General features: G+C 43.1%; 1 protein-coding gene across 1 annotated transcript; it reads right to left on the bottom strand.

The window, feature by feature from the left end:
• Positions 1 to 4: 4 nt before the first annotated feature.
• Positions 5 to 18,596, bottom strand: LOC124479241 (zinc finger protein 208-like). Its single transcript, XM_047037892.1, is given in 5 exon segments — positions 5 to 835; positions 6,090 to 6,657; positions 11,441 to 12,429; positions 17,606 to 18,374; positions 18,376 to 18,596. Coding segments are annotated over 5 exon segments (3,378 nt in total).
• Positions 18,597 to 18,726: the final 130 nt, after the last annotated feature.

Genomic DNA, 18,726 nt, shown 5'->3' with positions numbered 1-18,726 from the left:
GCTGCTAGATCTTCTCTCCTGTGTGGGTCCTGCGGTGAGCTGTGCAATTGCTAGCACGCCTAAAGGTTTTACCACAGAGGTCACAGCTGTACGGCTTCTCTCCAGTGTGGATTCTGCGGTGAGCCGTCAAATCCCCAGTCAGTCTAAAGATTTTGTCACAGAGGTCACAGCTGTACGGCTTCTCTCCAGTGTGGATTCTGCGGTGATCTGTGTAACTACTAGCACGTCCAAAGGTTTTACCACAGAGGTCACAGCTGTAGGGCTTCTCTCCAGTGTGGATCCTGCGGTGATCTGTGTAAGTGCTAGCACGGCTAAAGGTTTTACCACAGAAATCACAGCTGTAGGGCTTCTCTCCAGTGTGGATCCTGCTATGAACTCTGAAATGGCCAGCCTGACTGAAAGTTTTACCACAAAGGTCACAGCTGAAGGGCTTCTCTCCAGTGTGGATTCTGCGGTGATCTGTGTAACTGCTAGCACGGCCAAAGGTTTTACCACAGAGGTCACAGCTGTAGGACTTCTCTCCAGTGTGGATCTTGTGGTGATCTGTGTAACTGCTAGCACGGCTAAAGGTTTTACCACAGATATCACAGCTGTAGGGCTTCTCTCCAGTGTGGATCCTGCGGTGAGCTGTGAAATGGGCAGCCTGTCTAAAGGTTTTACCACAGAGGTCACAGCTGTAGGGCTTCTCTCCAGTGTGGATCCTGCAGTGATCTGTGTAATTGCTAGCACGGCTAAAGGTTTTACCACAGAGGTCACAGCTGTAGGGCTTCTCTCCAGTGTGGATCATCATGTGCCTCTTGAGGCTACTGGATGAGGAAAGGCTCTTCCCACATGTGTCACAGTGATGTGTCTCCATAACTCAGCTCTCTCTTTGTTCCCTGTCTCTCTGGATCCTCTATGTAGTCTCTGGAAGCTTGTTTTTTCTGGTTGATCCTCCGTCCGGTTACTGCTGTTTCTGGTTGAGTCTCTCTTTAGTTGAGTCTCTGTAGTTTCTCTGGTTGAGTCTCTCTCTGTAGTCTCTATGGAGCTTTAAGGTGTATCCTCGGTCTAATCTCCGCCCATGATCAGGTATGATTGGTCAGTAGAAGATCTGCAGCTTTCACATATAAATTAAATCTTTTGTCTGTCATAAGGGGCCACTTTGCATATGTAATGTTGATCATTTGATGAGAGATGTAGGTTTCTCAGATTTATTTTTACTGGAAAAAACACAAAACACTGTCACAAAACATATTTGGAATACAACTCCCTTTCATATTTATTTTGTTTTTCTTAAAGAATTATGGCTATATTTACATTTATATTAATTAATTTAGCAGACACTTTTATCCAAAGCAACTTCCAAGAGAGAGCTTTACAAAAGTGCATAGGTCTCTGATCATAACATCGAGATATCCCCAAACATTGCGGGTAGCCAAACATGAAGCATACATTGTAAAAAAAAAAAAAAAAAGTGCCAAAGGGTAGAACCATAAGAGCATTTAGTTACACAAGTTACAACTAAACAACATGAACCTCAAAAAAGGGCAAGAGTGTCTCTTTTCTCATGGAGGTGGGGAGTTGATTCCATCACTGGGGCGCCAGACAGGAGAAGAGCTTGTGTTTGGACCGGGCGGTCTTGAGCGGTGGGACCACCAGGCAGTTGTCAGAAGAAGACCCTAGGTGGCGGCTGGGGGTGTGAGGCTCGAGGAGAGACTTGATGTAGTCGGGTGCAGTCCCGTTCACCGCTCGGAAGGTCAGCACCAGGTTCTTGAATCTGATACGGGCTGTGATGGGTAGGCAGTGAAGGGAGATGAAGAGCGGGGTAACATGGGAGTTTCTGGGTAGGTTGAAGACCAGACAGGCCGCTGCGTTCTGAATCCTCTGGAGAGGGCGGGTTGTGCCTGCTGGGAGACCTTCGAGCAGCAAGTTGCAGTAGTCCAACTTGGAGAGGACAAGTGCTGGGTGTAATGCTCAGACAGGTATCTCCTGATCTTTCGGATGTTGTATAGGGGTTGAACCTACACGGCCGGGAGACCACAGCAATAGTTTTTGAAAAAAAGGTAGCAGTAATACTGGTCTGTAGTTCTGGAAGACAGCTGGGTTAAGGGAAGGTTTTTTTAGTAGAGGGCAAACTCTGGCCGTTTGAAGGCAGAGGGGAAGGTGCCAGAAGTAAGAGAAGAGTTAAGGACATGGAGAATATAAGTTATGATGGAGGGAGACATGGTTTGAAAGAGAGTGGAGGGGACTGGATCAAGGGGACAGGATGTGGGGCCATGAGAGAGAATGAGGTCAGAGATCTCTGCCTCGGACAAGGGAGAGAAAGAGTTTAGACCAGGGGTCTTCAATGTTTTTCAGGCCAAGGTCCCCCAAACTGATGGCGAGATGGAGTAGGGACCCCCTACTATATAAATTGCATAAAATTATGTTTATTATACTAGGCCTATTGCCATTTATAAACACAGCTACCTTGTTATTGTGCATTCAATAAGCTATTCAAATAAGACACAGGTATTTGTTTATTTTTGAGCTTCGCGCTTTTAGAGTGCATAAACGCGATCTGATTGGCTAGCAGTGCATAAACATTTTTGTTCACCAGCCACTGTGGTAGTGGTTTTCCAAAGTTACTAACCACTGAGCAATTTCATTAGCTTTTGTTTGGAAATTAAGTTTGATTTGATAAAGATGACTAGGGTTTGCTACAATTGACTTGAATAACTAGTTTTACAATACTTTCAAATGTAAATGACAATTTTTTACACCTAAATCAAGACTACAGTACATAAAATGTAGGCTATAGCTAGCTATGTAGGCTACAGTCACCAAATCTTCAGCTTTTAATTCTATTACACTTAGTATTGCTAGTTTATGTACCCTTAGTATAGTTGGACCACATTTAAATTTAAGATTCCTATATGTTTATTGTATGCACCTTCTTGCCAAAGCAAATTCCTTGTCTGTGCAAACTTTCATGGCGAATACATATCTTTCTGATTCTTTCTGAGCTCTTATAAGTGACAAAGACGTAAAGAGTAGCTCATTGCATATAACTGTAGCAAACCAGCCGTCTTCGTTCGTTTCTTTGCAATGCTTTTGACATGGCCAACGGCTATGTGCCGCCACATCCCTGCCTTGCACTGAGCAGGGTCCTCACTCAGGTTTTAAAGCGTGTTCGCGCGTCTGTTGCTTAGTAATGAACCTACGGAGGCCGAGACTGTTTAACACAGGGGGAAACGATACGTGTTGGTTGAAATGCGTGTCTGTCTCACGGTCAATGCGTGAGGCTTGAGAAACCTGTTCAATGAGATTATTATTTTAAATGTGTTTTGAGAAGACTACAATAAAAAATAGAAATAAAACAATTAAAAAAAGAAATATAAAAATTGTCTCATCAACCAAACATTTCGCGACCCCCCTGCAGTACTTCTACGGACCACCTGGGGGACCAACAGGGGGACCACTTGGTGGACCCCCTGTTGAAGACCTCTGGTTTAGACATTTAGTTGGGTCAGTGATAGAGAGTGAGAGGGTAGGAAAGGTGGGTCTCCTCAAAGAAGGGGGAGAAGTTGTCTGCTGTCAGGGTGGAGGGAGGGGGTGGGGGAAGTGGGTTAAGAAGGGAGGAGAAATTTGTGGGGATTTGAGGCAGAGTTTGTTCAGAAAGTAGTGTGTTTTAGCACCAGTTATGCGAGCAGAGAAGGATATAATTAGACATGGTAAAAAATAGAGACACATGTTTGTTTCACAGGGCAAATACAATTTACTGAGAAATATCAGTCTGTTTTTGTATTCCATTTATTCCATTATCTTCATTTATCTTTTTCCTCCTGCATATTTACTTATCATTGATCTGTTGGTCTAAGATGATTCATATGAAATATTCCAATAAAGGTTACAAAAGAAATTCTAAACACAAAGTCCAGGTTTGCGAAATATTATTTATAAAAGGAACCTTAAGGTTCTTACACTTTTGTTGCTCCATAGCTAATTTTTCCTGGCAGGACTACGCTGACTCACGAAATGTAACTATAATGAATTGAACAAAACGATTGCAGTCATTCAATGCATTCTGTGAGAAAGCAATAAAAAAGTAGCCACAGTTTAGTCCACAGACTTGTGTTAAGTGTGTGCTAAGAGTTTTGTGATTTCGGTATGAACAAATGTGCTAAACACATTGTTATTTTTTGTTGTTGCTTGCCACACTTCTAATCTGCTTTCAATAGGTCACCGAATTCGATACAACACCTGTATTATTGGCAGTCTCAGGCAAGGGCAGAGATAGCAGAATTCAAGCGACGAACACCACTGGTAATATAACTTTATTTTCAATTTGACCAATGACCACTGTTTTATTCTCCATCATTCAATGGATTTTGCCCATACATAAATGAACCTCGCAATGTCTTGCAGATTAAATTTACCATTTGAAATATTTACCTACCTACCAACCTATCGCTTATTACCTGATGTCCAGTGTCCTTGGCTCGAGCACTCACAACATCAGCATAACGGGGGTGCAAATGCTGAAGGGGTGAATGCTGAACGTTAACGCTGAACAAACTTGATGGGTCAGTTTTGGGGGGTAAGTCTTGCCTCATAAAATCATTCAAATCTGGGACATTCAATCATTCTCTTAAAAGAGAGAAATCTAAAAGAGAGAATCATTAATGAGTTGTGTATTTCAACACTTCAGTTGCCAAACTTGACAAAAAATTATATTACATTGTACAATATTGTATCTATAGAGGAACTTGACTCTGAAAGTATGGTGTCAAAATGAAGATTTTAATTAGACAATGAATGACAACAGGACCATAAAACTATAAACACTATAATATAGTCAACTACAATAAAAAAGTAAGGTATAGGTTATGATTGTCTTGCTTGTTCTGGTTGTACATCTGGTGTATTTAGCGTGACGTATGGTGAATTAAATATAATGTAATGTCCTCAGACAGGTCTTTCCAAAGCCTAGGTGCTAATGCTAAAATCCTTAACGATCCTTCAGTATTGACACCATTAGGCCAAGTGTGATTCTTTTGCAAGACAAGGGAGTATGTTAAGACATGTTGGACCACTGCATGCACAATCTCTGTAAACCCTGTAAATATACATGTTACAACATTACAATTATTACTAGAATGTGGTACATAAAATAAGAAACACAATTCTATTAAACATGACATTAAAAGCTGTTCAGAACTTTATTTACAAGAACACAACTTTTAGTGATCATTTCAGGGTCTTCCTGGGTCCACCTTCCTCTTCAACTGTTGAGACCACCTTTCCAGAGGTGTGTCATTAAAGTGTGATTGTCATTTTAACATTCATGCAAATCAACAACTGTCCCAGACGAGTGTCTGGGTGACCAATGACAAAGAGGCTGTATTATTCAGGTCTCTGCCAATACAGCCCTACAACACAATTATCCGTCTTCATCTGAACTAAGTTTTGTATTCCTTGAAGTACAGATACAACCTGCATAAGCCTCAAAACCTCTTGTAATTAAAACTATAACAAACCAACCAATACTCTTACTCAACAAATGGGTCAAATACACAGACACTGTAAAGGGCTCTGGAGATAAACAGAGGTCAACCAGAAAGGAATATTGAGCACCTTGATGTTTTTTTTAATGAAATTACAAATGTGTGCTTCAAAACTGAAAAGGTGTCAGCCAGTGTTTACTAAGATGTCTGACACTGCTTCCCCTCCATTGTTTAAGGGGCAACTGTAGCGACGGTGTCCGGTCATGTTGGACTGTAGATCTGGTGTTACTGCATGTGCTGTCCCAGTAGGTGCAGGCCAGTAGTTCTTCCAGCTGTGGGTCGCACAGAAGTTCTCTCAGGTGGTGACTACTGGGACAACTTCACCCCCTTGTTTTTTCTGTCATAGATGTACAAGAAACTCTTCAATAGGTGATTTGTTTGATATAAATAGTCAGTGTGGGCTGCTTACATCTTCTCTCCTGTGTGGGTCCTGCAGTGAGCTCTGAGATTGCCAGCCTGGCTAAAGCTTTTACCACAGAGGTCACAGTTGTAGGGCTTCTCTCCTGTGTGGATTCTGTGGTGAGCTGTTAATACCAGATTCATTCTAAAGGTTTTACCACAGATGTCACAGCTGTAGGGCTTCTCTCCAGTGTGGCTCCTGCAGTGAGCTCTGAGATTGCCAGCCTGGCTAAAGGTTTTACCACAGAGGTCACAGCTGTAGGGCTTCTCTCCAGTGTGGATCCTGCTGTGAACTGTGACACCGCAAGCCTTGCGAAAGGTTTTACCACAGACTTCACAGATGTAGGGCTTCTCTCCAGTGTGGATCCTGCGGTGAGCTATGTAACTGCTAGTTTGGCTAAAGGTTTTACCACAGAGGTCACAGCTGTAGGGCTTCTCTCCATTGTGGATCCTGTGGTGATCTCTTAAGCTGCCAGCATGGCTAAAGGTTTTACCACAGAGGTCACAGCTGTAGGGCTTCTCTCCATTGTGGATCCTGTGGTGATTTCTTAAGCTGCCAGCCTGGCTAAAGGTTTTACCACAGAGGTCACAGCTGTAGGGCTTCTCTCCAGTGTGGATCCTGCAGTGAACTCTGAGATTGCCAGCCCAGCTAAAGGTTTTACCACAGAGGTCACAGCTGTAGGGCTTCTCTCCAGTATGGATCCTGCGGTGATCTGTGTAACTGCTAGCATGGCTAAAGGTTTTACCACAGAGGTCACAGCTGTAGGGCTTCTCTCCAGTGTGGATCCTCATGTGCCACTTGAGGTTCCTGGATGAGGAAAGGCTCTTCCCACATGTGTCACAGTGATGTGTCTCCATAACTTAGCTCTCTCTTTGTTCTCTGTCGGGTCTCTCTGGATCCTGTATTTAATCTCTGGAAGCTTGATTCTCTCTGGTTGATTCTCTGTTTGGTTACTGCTGTATCTTGTTGAGTCTCTCTATGATTGAGTCTCTCTCTGCAGTCGCTCTGTTTGAGTCTCTGTAGTCTCTCTGGAGCCTGATGGTGTCTCCTCTGACTAGTCTCCACCCATGATCAAGTATGATTGGCCAGTCGGGGATCTGCAGCTTTCAGATATACATGAAATCTTTTGTCTGTCATAATGGGCTAATTTGCATATATAAAGTTGATCATTTGTTGAGAGGTGTGTGTTTCTCACATTAACTTTTACTGGAGAAACACAAAACACTGTGTGTATTTAAATTGTATTTAGCTTACAACTCCTCTTTATACCAATGAGGTTTTCTTCAAAATTATAGGCTATATGATTAGCCTACACAGTACGTGTTACATACACTAACCATAAAATTACTTTGGATTGGAAAGGCAAATGTTTAAATCCAATGATAATAATATACTCTGTCTCTATTACATGTGTCTCAAGTTCTATAAGTTCGAAAAAGTGAGACTTTGTTGAGTAATCTATACTGCTATTACATATGTTCAATGTCTCTGTTGAATGACAAATATAATCTATGCTTCTGTTGAATAAAAATACAATCAATGCTTCAGATATACCAAAATGTGCAATGACAATGTTGAACATATATTCCAGATACAATCAATGCTTCAGATAAAATAAGTAATGATTATGATTATGCACCAGGACTTGACAGTGTCTGAGAGAATGAGAAGAAGGTAATTCTCCAGAGAATGTATCCCTTCATGAGAAGAGGAATGCAATCAGTCAGCCTACTCTCAGGGGTGCACGGGGTGATATGATTTGCTGCAGAGAATGTGGAAGTCAAGGCCAGTGAGAGATACTGGATAGGGGAGGCGAGATGACCACACCATGACCACACCATGACCACACCATGACCACACCATGACCACACCATGACCACACCATGGGACAAGTGGACACCCAAATTAGAACCTCAACAAAATGGTGCCCTCCGATGTGTTTGGGGGAGAGAGATGTGGACGAGTAGGTCCCAGAGAAGGGGACCCAGCAGACAGAGTAAGGGAGCAGGGCGTGGTGGTTGACTGACACTCACTTGGGCGCATCTTACCAAGGTAAACAGAGCCTGTTTAAACATAATCTGCATAGTTTACGACCCAGTAACCTTAGGAGTGAGTGTCTGTAAACTGCTGTTAGGACTGTGACCCAAGGCTGCTGGAACCAAATTGACCCTGTACCAAAACCCCTTTAAAGATACTTGGATTTCAGATCAACATTGATGCAAACGCAAAGATAGATCATAATAGATCCCTGATGTAATTTTTATTTTAAAGAACAGCATTTTACTTACTAATTTTGTATTTAAGAGCAGCTTACAGTGTCTGGTTACTCCTACAGCTGCTCTGAAATAAAAATGCTGTCTGCTGTTAGGGATTGCAAACCATAACATTTGTAACCCTAGAAGAAGTCTGCAGTTGTCTTATGCATGCATGGCCATAAGTTAGTTATTTGTCAGGTGTGACTAGGAAATGCCTGTGACACTAGGGTAGGTCAGAGGTCACAGTATTACTAAAGTGTATAATGCCATGCAACTTTGAAAGTGGAAAATAGAAGGAATTTCAAAGTCTTTTCTAGGAGCCCTATCTAAAAACCTAAACAAAAGCTATCTAGCATGCAGTGTCCTTTTGTCTTTGCTTACGAAGGCTGTGCTAATAATCTCACATTCTCCCTTATTGTGATACTATTGAAATTACTCCTTTAATTTCCTGTATTCATTATCCACCCTTCTGAGATACTCAACTTGAGTGTATCAGGCACCTGCACCTTACTGGATGTAGTATGGTAAGATGTTTCTGTGGTACAGCCCCCAGACACAGGGCCCAGTCCACTGGGAGTGTTTCTCAACTGTTGTGCATGGACGACCCCCATCCTACATGGAGGCACCTGAGAGAGAGAGAGAGAGAGAGAGAGAGAGAGGGAGAGAGAGAAAGAGAGAGACCTAGAGAGTCTTCGTTCCTTTTTCTGTGTTATGATTCCACTGCAGTGTTGTTCCCCTCAAGCTTGCGCTCACCAGCCCGGCCTTGGATACAGCTGTGGCTTGCGGCAGGCTTTGGCTCCAGCCCAGCTCCTCCTTCCCTCCCACACACCCAGACTGACATCCAGGCTGTATAGGGTGGGCGTAGGGGCAGGTTGGTCAAGACCTGGGACTGTCAAGCCTAGGGCTCTCCCATTTGGTCCTGGGTGGGCTTGGCGACTACAGTTGTGGATCAGGGCTGGGCTGTGATGTTAGTGGACAGAGGTGTGAGTGTGGGGGCGAAGGTGCCATGTTTTTTGTATGTATGTCCTGTGTGTCGTAGGAACTACATGAACGACAGCCTGAGGACCAACGTGTTTGTGAGGTTCCAAGCTGAGACCATCGCCTGTGCCTGCATCTTCCTCGCTGCCAGAGCCCTGCAGGTGGCTGGTGTAGCTTTCTCCCCTTCTCTCTTCCATCCCACCTCTCGCCCCTTCACCTTTCTCACTGTTTGTAGATACTAGTTAGATCTACAGTTGTATTTAATCTTGCTATCCTCCTCTGTAGATGCCCTTGCCCTCCAGTCCTCACTGGTATCTGCTGTTCGGAGCCACTGACGAGGAGATCAAGGAGATCTGCCTAACCACCCCCAAACTCTACACCAGGAATAAGGTAACACACACTGTCCGCACAAAGCCACATATATCTTCCACCATACTGTTTCCTAGCCTTTTGGGGTCCATGATTGCAATGGCATCTTCTCTGTCTCCTCAGCTTAACTACGATCATCTGGAGAAGGAGGTGGAGAGGAGGAAGATGTTTCTGCAGGAGGCCAAGCTGAAGGCCAAGGGGATGAATCCTGACAGGACACCTGCACTGTCTGCTCTGGGGGGCTCCTACCCCGGCTGCCAACCTTGTGAGGGCAAACTTTTATTCTTCATTCAACCTTTATTTAACAAGGAAAACCTGTTGAGACTAAATCCATTTTTTAAGGAGACCTGGCCACAAATGGCAGTAGAGCGATGCGTAGGCTCTTTTGCTTATTACCTGATGTCCAGTGTCCTTGGCTTGAGCACTCACCACCCAACAGGGCTGAAGGGGTGCATTGACGTTGAACAATGGGTAGCCTACGTTTTGGGAGTAAGTCTTGCCTCATAAAATCATTCACAGCTGGGACACTCAATGATTCTCTTAAAAGAGAGAACTCTAAAAGAGTTAATTTATGAATTGTGTATCTCAACACTTCAGTTGCCAAACTTAACAAAAAATTATATTACATTGTAGAACATTGTATTCATAGAGGAACTTGACTGAAAGTATGGTGTCAAAATGAAGACTTTAATTAGAAAATCAATGACACCACGACCATACAACTATAAACACTATAATATAGTAAACAACAATAAAAAAAAGTAAGGTATAAATGATGTCTGTCTTGCTTGTTCTGGTTCTTGATCTTGTACTGTACTTTCTATGTGCACTATCTGGTGTATTTAGCATGATGTACAGTGAATGAAGGTCTTTCCAAAGCCTAGGGGTGCTAATGCTAAAATCCTTAACAGTCCTTCAGTATAGACACAATTAGGCCAAGTGTGAATCCTTTGCAAGACAAAGGAATATGTTGAATCACTGCATGAACAATCTCTGTAAACCCTGTAAATATACACAATACAACATTAAAAGTATTACTAGAATGTGATACGTAAAATAAGAAACAAAATTATATCAAACATGACATTAAAAGCTGTTTAGAACTATATTTACAAGAACACAGCTTTTAATTATAATTTCAGTCATCCTCATTCCACCTTCCTCTTCAACTGTTGAGACCACCTTTCCAGAGGTGTCATTAAAGTGTGATCGTCATTTTAGCATTCATGCAAATCAACAACTGTCCCAGACGAGTGTCTGGGTGACCAGTGACAAAGGGGCTGTATTATTCAGGTCTCTGCCAATACAGCCCTACACCACGATTATCCGTCTTCATCAGAACTACTAAGTATCTTATTCCTTAAAGTACAAATACAATTTTAAGAACAACCTGCATGGCCTCAACAGCTCTTGTAATTAAAGCAATAACAAACCAATCTTACGCAACAAATGGGTCAAATACAGACACTCAGGGCTGCAGAGATAAAGAAGTCAACCAGAAATGAATATTGAGCACCTTGATGGGTGTTTTATGAAATTACAACTGTGTCCTTCAAAACTGAAAGGCGTCCGTCAGTGTTTACCAAGATTCTACCCAGTCTGACACAACTTCCCCTCCATTGTTACATGGGTAGAGTATCTTCCCTGTGTCCTGTCATAGTGGACTGTAGATCTGGTGTTGCTGTATGTGCTGTCCCAGTAGGTGCAGGCCCGTAGTTCTTCCAGCTGTGGGTCCTACAGAAGTTCTTTCAGGTCGTGACTGCTGGGACAACTTCACCCTCTTGGGTCTTTCTATCATAGATATGCATAAACTGTTCAACAGGTCATTTGTTTGACATAAACAGTCAGTGTGTGCTGCTTAGATCTTCTCTCCTGTGTGGGTCCTGCGGTGAGCTGTGCAATTGCTAGCACGCCTAAAGGTTTTACCACAGAGGTCACAGCTGTACGGCTTCTCTCCAGTGTGGATTCTGCGGTGAGCCGTCAAATCCCCAGTCAGTCTAAAGATTTTGTCACAGAGGTCACAGCTGTACGGCTTCTCTCCAGTGTGGATTCTGCGGTGATCTGTGTAACTACTAGCACGGCTAAAGGTTTTACCACAGAAATCACAGCTGTAGGGCTTCTCTCCAGTGTGGATCCTGCTATGAACTCTGAAATGGCCAGCCTGACTGAAAGTTTTACCACAAAGGTCACAGCTGAAGGGCTTCTCTCCAGTGTGGATTCTGCGGTGATCTGTGTAACTGCTAGCACGGCCAAAGGTTTTACCACATAGGTCACAGCTGTAGGACTTCTCTCCAGTGTGGATCTTGTGGTGATCTGTGTAACTGCTAGCACGGCTAAAGGTTTTACCACAGATATCACAGCTGTAGGGCTTCTCTCCAGTGTGGATCCTGCGGTGAGCTGTGAAATGGGCAGCCTGTCTAAAGGTTTTACCACAGAGGTCACAGCTGTAGGGCTTCTCTCCAGTGTGGATCCTGCAGTGATCTGTGTAATTGCTAGCACGGCTAAAGGTTTTACCACAGAGGTCACAGCTGTAGGGCTTCTCTCCAGTGTGGATCCTGTAGTGAAATCTGAAACTGTTAGCATGTCTAAAGGTTTTACCACAGAGGTTACAGCTGTAAGGCTTCTCTCCCGTATGGATCCTGCTATGAACTGTGACAATGCAAGCCTTGCTAAAGGTTTTACCACAGACTTCACATCTGTAGGGCTTCTCTCCAGTGTGGATCCTGCTGTGAGCTGTGAAACTGCTAGCACGGCTAAAGGTTTTACCACAGAGGTCACAGATGAAGGGCTTCTCTCCTGTGTGGATTCTGCGGTGAGCTGTCAATTCCCTAGTGTGTTTAAAGGTTTCATCACAGAGGTCACAGCTGTAGGGCTTCTCTCCTGTGTGGATCATCATGTGCCTCTTGAGGCTACTGGATGAGGAAAGGCTCTTCCCACATGTGTCACAGTGATGTGTCTCCATAACTCAGCTCTCTCTTTGTTCCCTGTCTCTCTGGATCCTCTATGTAGTCTCTGGAAGCTTGTTTTTTCTGGTTGATCCTCCGTCCGGTTACTGCTGTTTCTGGTTGAGTCTCTCTTTAGTTGAGTCTCTGTAGTTTCTCTGGTTGAGTCTCTCTCTGTAGTCTCCATGGAGCTTTAAGGTGTCTCCTCGGTCTAATCTCCGCCCATGATCAGGTATGATTGGTCAGTAGAAGATCTGCAGCTTTCACATATAAATTAAATCTTTTGTCTGTCATAAGGGGCCACTTTGCATATGTAATGTTGATCATTTGATGAGAGATGTAGGTTTCTCAGATTTATTTTTTCTGGAAAAAACACAAAACACTGTCACGAAACATATTTGGAATACAACTCCCCTTCATATTTATTTTGTTTTTCTTAAAGAATTATGGCTATATTTACATTTATATTAATTAATTTAGCAGACACTTTTATCCAAAGCAACTTCCAAGAGAGAGCTTTACAAAAGTGCATAGGTCTCTGATCATAACATCGAGATATCCCCAAACATTGCGGGTAGCCAAACATGAAGCATACATTGTAAAAAAAAAAAAAAAAAAAGTGCCAAAGGGTAGAACCATAAGAGTATTTAGTTACACAAGTTACAACTAAACAACATGAACCTCAAAAAAGGGCAAGAGTGTCTCTTTTCTCATGGAGGTGGGGAGTTGATTCCATCACTGGGGCGCCAGACAGGAGAAGAGCTTGTGTTTGGACCGGGCGGTCTTGAGCGGTGGGACCACCAGGCGGTTGTCAGAAGAAGACCCTAGGTGGCGGCTGGGGGTGTAAGGCTCGAGGAGAGACTTGATGTAGTCGGGTGCAGTCCCGTTCACCGCTCGGAAGGTCAGCACCAGGTTCTTGAATCTGATACGGGCTGTGATGGGTAGGCAGTGAAGGGAGATGAAGAGCGGGGTAACATGGGAGTTTCTGGGTAGGTTGAAGACCAGACAGGCCGCTGCGTTCTGAATCCTCTGGAGAGGGCGGGTTGTGCCTGCTGGGAGACCTTCGAGCAGCAAGTTGCAGTAGTCCAACTTGGAGAGGACAAGTGCTGGGTGTAATGCTCAGACAGGTATCTCCTGATCTTTCGGATGTTGTATAGGGGTTGAACCTACACGGCCGGGAGACCACAGCAATAGTTTTTGAAAAGAAAGGTAGCAGTAATACTGGTCTGTAGTTCTGGAAGACAGCTGGGTTAAGGGAAGGTTTTTTTAGTAGAGGGCAAACTCTGGCCGTTTGAAGGCAGAGGGGAAGGTGCCAGAAGTAAGAGAAGAGTTAAGGACATGGAGAATATAAGTTATGATGGAGGGAAAGATGGTTTGAAAGAGAGTGGAGGGGACTGGATCAAGGGGACAGGATGTGGGGCCATGAGAGAGAATGAGGTCAGAGATCTCTGCCTCGGACAAGGGAGAGAAAGAGTTTAGACCAGGGGTCTTCAATGTTTTTCAGGCCAAGGTCCCCCAAACTGATGGCGAGATGGAGTAGGGACCCCCTACTATATAAATTGCATAAAATTATGTTTATTATACTAGGCCTATTGCCATTTATAAACACAGCTACCCTGTTATTGTGCATTCAATAAGCTATTCAAATAAGACACAGGTATTTGTTTATTTTTGAGCTTTGCGCTTTTAGAGTGCATAAACGCGATCTGATTGGCTAGCAGTGCATAAACATTTTTGTTCACCAGCCACTGTGGTAGTGGTTTTCCAAAGTTACTAACCACTGAGCAATTTCATTAGCTTTTGTTAGGAAATTAAGTTTGATTTGATAAAGATGACTAGGGTTTGCTACAATTTACTTGAATAACTAGTTTTACAATCCTTTCAAATGTAAATGACCATTTTTTACACCTAAATCAAGACTACAGTACATAAAATGTAGGCTATAGCTAGCTATGTAGGCTACAGTCACCAAATCTTCAGCTTTTAATTCTATTACACTTAGTATTGCTAGTTTATGTACCCTTAGTATAGTTGGACCACATTTAAATTTAAGATTCCTATATGTTTATTGTATGCACCTTCTTGCCAAAGCAAATTCCTTGTCTGTGCAAACTTTCATGGCGAATACATATCTTTCTGATTCTTTCTGAGCTCTTATAAGTGACAAAGACGTAAAGAGTAGCTCATTGCATATAACTGTAGCAAACCAGCCGTCTTCGTCCGTTTCTTTGCAATGCTTTTGACATGGCCAACGGCTATGTGCCGCCACATCCCTGCCTTGCACAGAGCAGGGTCCTCACTCAGGTTTTAAAGCGTGTTCGCGGGTCTGTTGCTTAGTAATGAACCTACGGAAGCCGAGACTGTTTAACACAGGGGGAAACGATACGTGTTGGTTGAAATGCGTGTCTGTCTCACGGTCAATGCGTGAGGCTTGAGAAACCTGTTCAATGAGATTATTATTTAAAATGTGTTTTGAGAAGACTGCAATAAAAAATAGAAATAAAACAATTTAAAAAAGAAATATAAAAATTGTCTCATCAACCAAACATTTCGCGACCCCCCTGCAGTACTTCTACGGACCACCTGGGGGACCAACAGGGGGACCACCTGGTGGACCCCCTGTTGAAGACCTCTGGTTTAGACATTTAGTTGGGTCAGTGATAGAGAGTGAGAGGGTAGGAAAGGTGGGTCTCCTCAAAGAAGGGGGAGAAGTCGTCTGCTGTCAGGATGGAGGGAGGGGGTGGGGGAAGTGGGTTAAGAAGGGAGGAGAAATTTGTGGGGATTTGAGGCAGAGTTTGTTCAGAAAGTAGTGTGTTTTAGCACCAGTTATGCAAGCAGAGAAGGATATAATTAGACATGGTAAAAAGGAGAGACACATGTTTGTTTCACAGGGCAAATACAATTTACTGAGAAATATCAGTCTGTTTTTGTATTCCATTTATTCCATTATCTTCATTTATCTTTTTCCTCCTGCATATTTACTTATCATTGATCTGTTGGTCTAAGATGATTCATATGAAATATTCCAATAACGGTTACAAAAGAAGTTCTGAACACAAAGTCCAGGTTTGCGAAATATTATTTATAAACGGAACCTTAAGGTTCTTACACTTTTGTAGCTCCATAGCTAATTTTTCCTGGCAGGACTACGCTGACTCACGAAATTTAACTATAATGAATTGAACAAAACGATTGCAGTCATTCAATGCATTCTGTGAGAAAGCAATAAAAAAGTAGCCACAGTTTAGTCCACAGACTTGTGTTAAGTGTGTGCTAAAAGTTTTGTGATTTCGGTATGAACAAATGTGCTAAACACATTGTTATTTTTTGTTGTTGCTTGCCACACTTCTAATCTGCTTTCAATAGGTCACCGAATTCGATACAACACCTGTATTATTGGCAGTCTCAGGCAAGGGCAGAGATAGCAGAATTCAAGCGACGAACACTGCCACTGGTAATATAACTTTATTTTCAATTTGACCAATGACCACTGTTTTATTCTCCATCATTCAATTGATTTTGCCCATGCATAAATGAACCTCGCAATGTCTTGCAGATTAAATTTACCATTTGAAATATTTACCTACCTACCAACCTATCGCTTATTACCTGATGTCCAGTGTCCTTGGCTCGAGCACTCACAACATCAGCATAACGGGGGTGCAAATGCTGAAGGGGTGAATGCTGAACGTTGACGCTGAACAAACTTGATGGGTCAGTTTTGGGGGGTAAGTCTTGCCTCATAAAATCATTCAAATCTGGGACATTCAATCATTCTCTTAAAAGAGAGAAATCTAAAAGAGAGAATCATTAATGAGTTGTGTATTTCAACACTTCAGTTGCCAAACTTGACAAAAAATTATGTTACATTGTACAATATTGTATCTATAGAGGAACTTGACTCTGAAAGTATGGTGTCAAAATGAAGATTTTAATTAGACAATGAATGACAACAGGACCATAAAACTATAAACACTATAATATAGTCAACTACAATAAAAAAGTAAGGTATAGGTTATGATTGTCTTGCTTGTTCTGGTTGTACATCTGGTGTATTTAGCGTGACGTATGGTGAATTAAATATAATGTAATGTCCTCAGACAGGTCTTTCCAAAGCCTAGGTGCTAATGCTAAAATCCTTAACGATCCTTCAGTATTGACACCATTAGGCCAAGTGTGATTCTTTTGCAAGACAAGGGAGTATGTTAAGACATGTTGGACCACTGCATGCACAATCTCTGTAAACCCTGTAAATATACATGTTACAACATTACAATTATTACTAGAATGTGGTACATAAAATAAGAAACACAATTCTATTAAACATGACATTAAAAGCTGTTCAGAACTTTATTTACAAGAACACAACTTTTAGTGATCATTTCAGGGTCTTCCTGGGTCCACCTTCCTCCTCAACTGTTGAGACCACCTTTCCAGAGGTGTGTCATTAAAGTGTGATTGTCATTTTAACATTCATGCAAATCAACAACTGTCCCAGACGAGTGTCTGGGTGACCAATGACAAAGAGGCTGTATTATTCAGGTCTCTGCCAATACAGCCCTACAACACAATTATCCGTCTTCATCTGAACTAAGTTTTGTATTCCTTGAAGTACAGATACAACCTGCATAAGCCTCAAAACCTCTTGTAATTAAAACTATAACAAACCAACCAATACTCTTACTCAACAAATGGGTCAAATACACAGACACTGTAAAGGGCTCCGGAGATAAACAGAGGTCAACCAGAAATGAATATTGAGCACCTTGATGTTTTTTTTAATGAAATTACAAATGTGTGCTTCAAAACTGAAAAGGTGTCAGCCAGTGTTTACTAAGATGTCTGACACTGCTTCCCCTCCATTGTTACAGGGGCAAATGTAGCAACGGTGTCCGGTCATGTTGGACTGTAGATCTGGTGTTACTGCATGTGCTGTCCCAGTAGGTGCAGGCCAGTAGTTCTTCCGGCTGTGGGTCGCACAGAAGTTCTCTCAGGTGGTGACTACTGGGACAACTTCACCCCCTTGTTTTTTCTGTCATAGATGTACAAGAACCTCTTCAATATGTGATTTGTTTGATATCAATAGTCAGTGTGGGCTGCTTACATCTTCTCTCCTGTGTGGGTCCTGCAGTGAGCTCTGAGATTGCCAGCCTGGCTAAAGCTTTTACCACAGAGGTCACAGTTGTAGGGCTTCTCTCCTGTGTGGATTCTGTGGTGAGCTGTTAATACCAGATTCATTCTAAAGGTTTTACCACAGAGGTCACAGCTGTAGGGCTTCTCTCCAGTGTGGCTCCTGCAGTGAGCTCTGAGATTGCCAGCCTGGCTAAAGGTTTTACCACAGACTTCACAGCTGTAGGGCTTCTCTCCAGTGTGGATCCTGCTGTGAACTGTGACACTGCAAGCCTTGCGAAAGGTTTTACCACAGACTTCACAGATGTAGGGCTTCTCTCCAGTGTGGATCCTGCAGTGAGCTCTGAGATTGCCAGCCTGGCTAAAGGTTTTACCACAGAGGTCACAGCTGTAGGGCTTCTCTCCAGTGTGGATCCTGCTGTGAACTGTGACACCGCAAGCCTTGCGAAAGGTTTTACCACAGACTTCACAGCTGTAGGGCTTCTCTCCAGTGTGGATCCTGCGGTGATCTATGTAACTGCTAGTTTGGCTAAAGGTTTTACCACAGAGGTCACAGCTGTAGGGCTTCTCTCCATTGTGGATCCTGTGGTGATTTCTTAAGCTGCCAGCCTGGCTAAAGGTTTTACCACAGAGGTCACAGCTGTAGGGCTTCTCTCCAGTGTGGATCCTGCAGTGAACTCTGAGATTGCCAGCCCAGCTAAAGGTTTTACCACAGAGGTCACAGCTGTAGGGCTTCTCTCCAGTATGGATCCTGCGGTGATCTGTGTAACTGCTAGGTTTTACCACAGAGGTCACAGCTGTAGGGCTTCTCTCCATTGTGGATCCTGTGGTGATTTCTTAAGCTGCCAGCCTGGCTAAAGGTTTTACCACAGAGGTCACAGCTGTAGGGCTTCTCTCCAGTGTGGATCCTGCAGTGAACTCTGAGATTGCCAGCCCAGCTAAAGGTTTTACCACAGAGGTCACAGCTGTAGGGCTTCTCTCCAGTGTGGATCCTCATGTGCCACTTGAGGTTCCTGGATGAGGAAAGGCTCTTCCCACATGTGTCACAGTGATGTGTCTCCATAACTTAGCTCTCTCTTTGTTCTCTGTCGGGTCTCTCTGGATCCTGTATTTAATCTCTGGAAGCT

Source organism: Hypomesus transpacificus, chromosome 17 (genome assembly GCF_021917145.1).
Source record: "Hypomesus transpacificus isolate Combined female chromosome 17, fHypTra1, whole genome shotgun sequence".
Lineage (NCBI taxonomy): Eukaryota > Metazoa > Chordata > Actinopteri > Osmeriformes > Osmeridae > Hypomesus > Hypomesus transpacificus.
The sequence above is the reverse complement of the archived record's forward strand: the minus strand, read 5'-3'. Positions and strand labels throughout refer to the sequence as shown.